At 43.2% G+C, this 9627-nt stretch overlaps 1 protein-coding gene across 3 annotated transcripts in view; it reads right to left on the reverse strand.

Annotated features, from left to right (window-relative positions):
* Positions 1–9627, reverse strand: part of AGO1 (argonaute 1, RISC catalytic component) — a 38454-nt gene that overhangs the window by 23127 nt on the left and 5700 nt on the right. For all 3 annotated transcript variants that reach the window (XR_002772901.1, XM_003788178.3, XM_023512147.1), the window contains exons 2-8: positions 8750–8933; positions 5747–5867; positions 5131–5312; positions 4593–4729; positions 4232–4366; positions 3990–4077; positions 3191–3338 (exon numbers count right to left, since the gene is read on the reverse strand). Coding sequence is in view for 2 of the 3 variants with exons in the window: in XM_003788178.3 (XP_003788226.1) it covers positions 3191–3338; positions 3990–4077; positions 4232–4366; positions 4593–4729; positions 5131–5312; positions 5747–5867; positions 8750–8933 (995 nt within the window). In the remaining variant the exon portion in view is untranslated. The remainder of the gene's footprint in view (positions 1–3190; positions 3339–3989; positions 4078–4231; positions 4367–4592; positions 4730–5130; positions 5313–5746; positions 5868–8749; positions 8934–9627) is intronic.

Genomic DNA, 9627 nt, shown 5'->3' on the forward strand with positions numbered 1-9627 from the left:
TGTCTCAAAAAGAAAAAAAAAAAAACCCACAAACTATATACTTAAAAACAGTTAAAATGGTAAATTTTATGTTAATGTATTTATTACCATAATTTGAAAAAAAAAGAAGACTAAAGGAGGAATGAACTGCAATTTGAACATGAACAAATGATTTTGCTGACACTTTTCATTGTCCTGGATAACTATTCAAGGAAGGTAAAGACTTGGATTACTGGCACTGTTTCTAGTTTCTAAGCTAGGGAGATTCAAATACAGTAATCCATAGTGTCCTTCAACTTGAAACCTTTTGATGGATTCCAATTTTAATTAGAATAAAATCCCACCTAGCCAGAAATTGGAACCCTCATTCATTGCTGAATGAGATTATACAATGGAGCTGGGCGTGGTAGCTCACGCCTGTAATCCTAGCACTCTAGAAGGCTGAGGCGGATAGAGTGCCTGAGCTGACAGGTTCGAGACGAGCCTGAGCCAGAGAAAGACCTTGCCTCTAAAAATAGCCAGGCATGGCAGGCGCCTATAGTCCCAGATACTTGGGAGGCTGCGGCAAGAGAATTGCTTGAGCCCAAGAGGCTGCGAACTATGACACTATAGCACTCTACCAAGGGTGACAAAGTGAGACTGTCTCAAAAAAAAAAAAAAATTATACAATGGCTTAGTCACTTTGGGAAACAATCAGGTAGCTCCTCAAGGTGTTAAACATGGGGTTATATATGACTTCACTTTACTCTTAGGTACGTACTCAAGAGACATGAAAACACAAACACAGATTCACACAAAAATGTGTACATCAGTGTTCACAGCAACATTACTCTTAATAACCAAAAAGTGGAAATAACTCAAATGCTCCTTAACTGATGAATGGATAAACAAAATGCGACATAATCATACAATGGAATGATACAGATGAACCTCGAAAACATTAGGCTAAGTGAAAGAAACCAGTCAAAAATGCCCACATAATATATGATTCCATTTATGTGACATGTCCAAAATTGGCAAATCTACACAGACAGAAAGCTGACTAGCAGTTACTAGGAGCCGTTGAGGAGAGAAGGAATGGTAACTGCTGATGAACATGGGCTTTCTTTTGCAATGTTCTAGAATTAGACAATGATGATGGTTGTGCAATTCTGTATATATATTAAAAACTACCTAATTGTACATTTTAAGATGATGATTTTTATGGTACATGAATTTTATCTCAATAATGGTATCCTTAAAAAATCCCACCTAGTTACAATAGCCTATGTGATTTGACTCTGTACCTCTCTACAGAATCATCTTGTACAACTTTTCCCCTTGTCAACACTTTTTCAGCCGCTATATCCTTCCGTCTATCCCTCAATCCAGATCCAGATCCCCTCCTGCTTCAGAATCTTTGTACTTACCCTTCCTCCTGCCTGGACGGCTCTTCCCTCAAGTTGTTGATTCTATGTCATAATTTGTAACTCAGCTCAAATGTCTCCTAAAAGAGGCCTTCTCTGTCAATAACTACAGTAGATCTCTATTCCCCTTCACTCTTACTTCTATCCCCATTTTATTATTTTTATAACACCACCATTCAAAACAATCTTATGTGTTTATCAATTTACTATCTATCTCTCCCTTCTAGAATGTAAGTTCTGTGACAGCAAGAACCTTATCTGTTCTGTTTATCTGTATATTCCTAGCACCTGAGAATGTATAACACATAGTAGGAGTTCAATAAATATTTGCTAACAATAAAAATCAAGATCCAAGTAGTTGCATAAATTATTCACCTTGGAAACTATTATTTAAACAGAACTGTTAATTTGGTAACAAATCTCTGCTTGCAGTATCTATCACCTACTATTTACTTAGCTGGGTTTGTCCCTAAAGACCTCTGTTCAGGCTGGGCACCATGGCTCATGCCTGTACTCCTATCACTCTGGGAAGCTGAAGAAAGAGGATCCCTTGAGCTCAGGAGTTTGAGAACAATCTGAGCAAGAACAACACCCCATCTCTACTAAAAATAGAGCATTGCAATAAGCAACTGTAGTCCTAACTACTAGGGAGACTAAGGCAGAAGGATCACTTGAACCCAGGAGTTTGAGGTTGTTGTGAGTAGGCTGACACCACAGCACTCTAGCCTGGGCAACAGAGATGCTGTTTCCAAAAGAAAAAACATCCCGCTCATAGTTCAGAGAACGTGTTGCCTTCATCTCACTTTTTGTACAACAGTAGCTATTAACCAATTCAGAATATAGGTGACATTCATCTCCATTTTTATTTTTTGAGAGTCTTATTTTCTTACCCTTGGTAGAGTGTGATGGTATCACAACTCACAGCAATCTCCTTGGGCTCAAGCAATCCTCTTGCCTCAGCCTCCCAGGTAGCTGGGACTATAGGCACCACCTGGCTATTTTTAGAGATGGGGTCTCACTCTGGCTCAGGATGGTCTCAAACCAATGAGCTCAGACAATCCACACACCTCGACCTCCCCAGAGAGCTAGGATTACAGGCATAAGCCATCACTCCCAGCCCATCTCTATTTTCTATAGAATAAGATACTCTTTTTTTTAGACGGAGCCTCAAGCTATCCCCCTGGGTAGAGTGCCATGGCATCACAGCTCACAGCAACCTCCAACTCCTGGGCTCAAGCGAGTCTCCTGCCTCAACCTCCCAAGTAGCTGCGACTGCAGGCGCCTGCCACAATGCCCGGACATTTTTTTGTTGCAGCCATCATTGTTGTTTGGCGGGCCCAGGCTGGGGATTTGAACCCGCCACCTTAGTTGTATGTGGCTGGTGCCTTAGCTGGTTGAGCCACAGGCGCCTAGCCAGAATAAGATACTCTTGTATCTCCAGGTCACTTAAGAGTCCCGGCTCCCGACAGCAGAAAAAAAGAAATTAAAAGAACACGAGTGTGGGTTTCTAAAATCTCTGTACTGAATGAACTAATTATTTATTAAATGGTAAATACAGCTTGCACCTCTGCCTGGTAGCCCTGAAAGAACATGAGTGTAGGATAAGGGACAAGAAAAGAACTCAGCAGGCAAGAATGAGGCCTTCATTTCACAAAAGAACTACCTCATGCTTTCTCAGAATGTAAATTTTTCCAAACTTCAAAATAAGGCTGAGTGACTATGAAATAACAGACCTCTGATGATCAACACACAGGTATATACAACAATCCCTGTTCCCCAGCCCAGCCATTACTTGGCAGTCTCACCTCCAGGGGCAAGTAGGTATGTTTTTGTTCCTGGCCAACTTGCAGGCATGGCAGGTGGGGATATTTGAGCTGAAGGTTATATTTCTGCTTGAAATATTGTGCCACTGTGCACTCCACAGTCTGTCCACTCTCCAGCTGCAGGGGAAATCTGTTTCGGAGGAAGGGAAGGAGGAGTCACGACCCAGCATTCAATCCTACCTCTCTAGACCCACAACCCGTAGAAGTCCTAGACTTCATTTCCTCCTACCCAACTTCTTTGAGCACTGCCACTTACAGGAAACCAGACAATACAAGGATCCAAGATTTAAAAGGAAGTTTCACAAAAGTCAGTGCCATACCTGACTCATCTACATTTCTAATGTTGAACATAAAGCCTAACAGAGAGCAGGCGTGCACAGTCCACTACAGCCTGAGGGTAAGAATGGGGATGGAATGAATGAGTGACAGTTTCCCCAAGGAGTCTCAGGGCTTGGCTTTCTTTTTTCAAAAGAAAGAATACATTGAGAGGTACTAACATTTACAAAACCCTAACAGGAATCAGGGGACTATGTTCTACAATAAAGGCTCAGGAGAAAAGCCGATCAAGAAGGTAAAAATGGTAGGTAAGAGTATCAGCAGATCTGAGAAGGCCAGTGAGGAGGAGGATGCCAAATTCCCATAGCTTATCTGAAAAAAATAGGGCCAGCCCAAGGCTCATTTTCAGGGCCAATGGAGGGTAGGAGTAGGGGTTGTGCAGTGAGTTGGAAAACTCCATCCTCTTCCACTAACGAAGAATGGCTCAGTAGCCCTGCCAACTTACGTCTGATGGCTAGCAGGGCGACGGGTAACATTACACACGCGGTATTTCCTCTTCATCTGTCCACAGTGGGTCACTTCCACCTTCAGGCCTAAGATATACACACTGCTTATCAGGGTTGGAATAGATTGCTCATTTGCCCATGGTTGGCCTCTCCCCTAAACATATCCCAAGAGGACTGACTGCCTCTCACAGCTAAAGAGAAAGTAGCACTGTTTCCCCTCCCCACTTGGGTGGGTCCTCACCCTTGATCTCCTTGGTGAAGCGTACACGCTGAGAGTCCGTGAGGGGCTTGGGCTGTTCATCTATGTTCCTGATGTCCAGCACCTCACACATAAATTCAATCACTGGCTGTGCCTTGTAGAAGGCAGTGGCTGAGACTGTGGGGACAGGGCAGAAATAGCTCAGCTCAGGTTCTATCTTCCAGAATAAATGGAAGCACTGCAATTTATACCCTCTTCCTTATAGGGTACTGGGCTTCGGGTAAAAGGTGCCAGGGCTATAGGAATTAGACTAGGAGTATGATTGCAGAGCTGGGAGGGATAAGGCTGGGAGTGTGGTCACTGGACTTGGGGTGCCCCTGGCTCCACAGCTCTCCCCACTCACCATCAATGTTGAGCATCATCTTCCACATGGCAGGGCGCACAGACTGGTGAAAGCCGAACCAGACCTCGCGCCCACCCCCCAGCGGGTGGTAGTAGCCCTCAGGCGGTGAGAAGAAGGAGCGGCCCACAGGGGTGTACCTGGCAGGGACAGGCAGAGAACTGGTCCCTCGGGCACAGGCCCCCACCCTGTGAGGCATCCTGGGCACGGAGGAGCCCTGGCCTGGAAGGCAGGACACCAGGGCTTTAATGCCAGCTCTGAGTCTTTACTAGCTGTATGACTGACCTTGTGCAAATTTCTACATCTTCTCTGCTATGGAGGGACAAATGGGGTGAGGCCCAAAGATAATTAAGAAATTCAGGGCCAGGGCTTTAAACCATCTACATGTACATGTACACTTGCCTGGCACACGGTAGGGCTTCAAATAATTTTTTGTTGAATGACACATTGTGAGACCTTAACATGTGCTCATTCCCTTCCTCCCCCAACAGCAGTTCTGCCAACGCTTGCACCCCAGACCAACACTAACTACACCCAATACCTCATGGATGCTAGGTGCCTCATGGCCACATCCAGAGCTTGCACAGACTCCAGGGGAACAGGGATCTGGCCACTGACCAGGGCCTCATGCAGCATACGCCAGCTCACAATAGCTAGCCACTTGATGGAGACCTTAAAGATTCGATCCTTCCCTTCCCCAGGGATTGTCACCTCAAAGTCGACCTTCAAGAGGAGGAGAGAAAGGGATAAAGGATTGCATTCCTTTCCCACAAACTAGCATTCCCTACCCTACTACAACCAGATTCCATGGATTTGCCAAGAGAATACGCTCCTCAGTTGATCACAATGAACAATCCAAAGTAAATCTAACCCTTTAGTTTCCAGCCACCTAGGCTCAGTGTTTCTGTCCCTCTCAACCCAGCAGAAAGCCCTTTAAGTCTATTTTAAGTCTAATCTCTGTATGTTTAGGATAAGGACAAGCATATAACAGACTAAATAAACATCAGCACTTACCCATCCCCAGCCCTAAAATGCTTTCTCAGGACAAAAAGACAAAAAAGATCTCTGGACCACCAAACAGGACTCCAAATAGGCTTACATGAGTTTAGTTCCATCCCATACCCCTGACACAGACCAAGCCTGACTCCCAACCTTACCCGTTCATTGCCAATGGGCAGCGCTGTGACAGTATAAATGTTCTTCTTTCCATCATAGACAGGCTTGCGATCACCAAATATCTGAGGCTTGAAATGCTGGACCATGTATTCCACCACTTCCCTGTGGAGGATAGGAGTGGCCTGTGGAAGCTGAGAGACTACCACTTCAAGCTTTTGGAAATAATTCTAAATTCAGGCACTATCCCATCTATTATATTCACTCCTAACATCTATTCTATGGCAGTGCTTCTCAAACTTCACCATTCCTATGAATCACTTGTAGATTTTATTAAAATGCAGCTTCTAATTCAGCAGATCTAGAGCAAAGCCTGAAATTCTTCATTTCTAACATGCTTCCAGGTGATGCTGCAGGTCCTTAGACCACCAGGGCTCTAAGGAACCGGAAAGAGTGGGTGAGCATCCTCTGAGAAGAGGAGGAGGCTGAGGGGAAAAGGGTTTGATACCAAGGTCTATCAGGAACAGAGGCTGATCACAGTAGCTCATGCCTTAATCCTAGCACTTTGGGAAGCCAAGGTGGGAGAAATCTCTTGAGCTCAGGAGTTCAAGAAGAGCCTGAGCAGAAGCAAGACCCTGACTCTACTAAAAACAGAAAAATTAGTCAGGTATTATGGCAGGCAATAGTGGTCCCAGCAACTTGGGAGGCCGAGGTAGAAAGATCAGTTGAGCACAGGAGCTTGAGGTTCCTATGAGCTAGGCTGACACCAAAGTACTCTAGCCTGGGTAACAGAGTGGTACTCTAGCTCAAAAAGAAAGAAAAAAAAAAAATCAGGAACAGAATGAAGACTGTTCCAATCTCCAATTGACAAACAGAACAAGAAAGAGATCTGAACCAGAATAGGAATAAACTGTGGGAAAAAAATCTCATCTCTTCCATCTCACTGATGCCCTTAGTCTTACCACCATGTTTTCTCTCCATTATCATCTCTTCTTTGATTTCACTCCATCTCCTGCCACTTAGATCCCAGAGTGTTCATCATTCCTTCAAAATTCCAGCTCATGAAACCATCTTAACCTCTCTACTTTTTGAATCAAAGGTCTTAAACACAAGTGGATAAACAGATCATTAGAAGCAACTGCAATCACAGCATTTCAATTCCATTAGGCTTCAGTGCTGCCCAGCAATCGTTTTCACATTCTTGATTTCTTCTATCCCTCATAGACTGTGTTTAACCTTCCCTAGTATCTTCTAACTCCAGAACTTATTCCTGCCTCCTATGAAAAGGAGCAGAGGATAGTATTCAAGGCCACCCTTGAATTCCCAGACGTACACATAAAAATACTTATATATGCATGGGTCTTTTTCTCCTCCTTTCCTCACACACTTGAAATGCCCCTTCCATGTTTTTCTTTTTCTTTTTTTTTTTTTTTGTTTTTTGAGACAGAGTCTCACTCTGAGCTTTATTGGTTTCCCCAAAGTGCTATGGTGTTATAGCTCACAGCAGCCTCAAATTCTTGGGCTTGAGGAATCTTCTTGCCTCAGCCTCCCCAGTAGCTGGGACTACAGGCACCTGCCACAATGCCCAGCTATTTTTAGTAGAGACAGGGTCCTACTCTTGCTCAGGCTGGTCTCAAACTCCTGAGCTCAAGCAACTCATTGCCTCAGCCTCTCAGAGTGCTGAGATTACAGGTATGAACCACTGTGCCCAGTTCCCATGTTATTATTTTTGAACATAAGAAATTATGTTCAAGTTCACTTATTAGAAAAATTGGACCAAGATATAGGCATCTACTTGTCAGAATGCCAAAGACAAAAAAAATCTGACATACTGGATTGGTAAAAGTATGGGGAACAGGCACTGATACCTTGTTGATGGGAGTATAAATAGGTACAACTTAACTTTAAAAAATTTTTGCAGTATCTGAAAACTTTAAAATGTATTGTGCTAGCAATCCCATTCCTAAAAATTTATCTCACAGATACCTCCTACTTGAGTGCAAAAATGTACCTATGTATAATAATATTCAACAGTTTCATTTTTGTAGAATTTAGAACCAAAGTAAACTTCCTCAATAGATATATTAAGTAAGTTATAATACAACCATTCAGTAGTCTATCTACAGAACTATGCAAAAGAAAGAGGCAGATCTGCATAAACTGATACATATTATTTTCCAAAACATATTGTTTAACAGAAAAATGTAAGGCATAGAACAGGGTATATAGAACCTTATATTTTGTGCATTTAAAAAAATGTTATATATGCTTGCATATGCATAGAGAAATATCTGAAAGCATATCCAAGAATGGCAATAATTAATGCCTCTGGGGCAAGGAACTAGGGGACTGGAGACCAGGATAAGAAGTGACATTTTTCACTGCTACTCTTTTTGTAATACTTGAATTTTTTTAACATTATACACACAGTTTTCTAATAATAATAAAATATAATTTTTGTAAGAAATATTGCTTCTTCTAAGGTTAATCCCTCCAACTGTGTATCCTCCTATGTCCTTCTGCCTCATCAAGGACATCTCACTCTTATTCCTCTCCTTTCTGTCCTATACCTTTAACTTCTCCTTTCTATTTGCTCCCTCTTCTTTAACATACCCATGTCTCATTCTTTAAAACTCTTTATTCATTCAACACATACTGTAATGTGCTCAGCACTTCACTTGATCCCTATAGTCTTCTCTAGCCAACATATTCCCTCTCTCCCCACTTCTCTGCCAGGCTATTTGGAAAAGCTATCTGCTCTACCATACTACCTTCCACTTATTCCTTAACTCACTATACTCAGATTAACTAGCCCAACTATTCCATTGACACTGCTCTGGCAAAAGCCACCAAATTCTCTTCTAATAGCCAAATCCTGCTATATTTTTCAGCATTTACTTGGCATTGCCTCCTCAAAAACTTTCTTCGATTTGGTGATACTACCCTCTACTGGTTCTTCTTTTACATTTCGGACACCTCTTTCAAGGTTCTGAGACTCAGGAAAGCCAAGGTTCCTGGGCTTGGTGGCTTAGATGTTTATCACTTACCGGTTAACTCTGCGAGGACACTTATCCGGCTTGATGTCCACCTCGTAGTGGTAGACGTCAATCTTAGGGATGTCCACCTCAAAGTAATTGGCCAGGAGCTTGATTGGTTTCCCCACAGTGCCAATGCCAGGCCGGCGAGGCGCCTGGAACACCTGCTGCAGCGGGGGCAGGTAGGCGCCTGCAGCTACAAGACAAAGAGGCTGGTGAGGGTAAATGCTGGCTATCTCTTAACTACTCTGATCAGAGAAGGCACAAGGCCTCCCAGAACAGCAGGAGAACACAGCCATTTTCCTGACACCCAGCCTAGCTCAGACATCTCAGGCTCATTCATGCTTTTGTTTTCTTCAAAAAAACAAAAAAAATGTCTATTTTAAATTCACCAAGTAAATATCTAACAAGTTCCTATTACTTGTTAAGCAGAGGGGCTAAATTTGGTTTCCAGTAACAAAGACACCTACCTCCACTAGGTACCTAGCAGACCAAGACTGCCCTATTATCTGCTAGCCAGATGTTCACTTCATTCATCACCATTCTGAAAACAAAATGGCATCACCTTGATGCTCCTTTGCACGTAGGCAGGAGGAAGATCCAAAGGCCAGGTTGGGGAGAGTAGGGGCAATGTGTGAAACAAGATTAAAGAGACTGAATGGTTTGGGTTGGAGAGAGAGAAAAGGAGAAGCGGGACATGATGTTCACACCTGTAGCTACTTGGGAAGCTGAGGTGGGAGGATGGCTTGAAGCCAGGAGCTCATGACCAGCCTGGCCAATACAGTAAGACCCGTCCCTAAAAAAAAAAGAAAAAAAAATCTTTAAATAAAAATTTAGGCTCGGCGCCTGTGGCTCAAGTGACTAGGGCACCTGAGGTGGCGGGTTCGAAT

This window comes from Otolemur garnettii, unplaced genomic scaffold, assembly GCF_000181295.1.
Source record: "Otolemur garnettii isolate 467f Iridium unplaced genomic scaffold, OtoGar3 scaffold00025, whole genome shotgun sequence".
Taxonomy (NCBI): domain Eukaryota; kingdom Metazoa; phylum Chordata; class Mammalia; order Primates; family Galagidae; genus Otolemur; species Otolemur garnettii.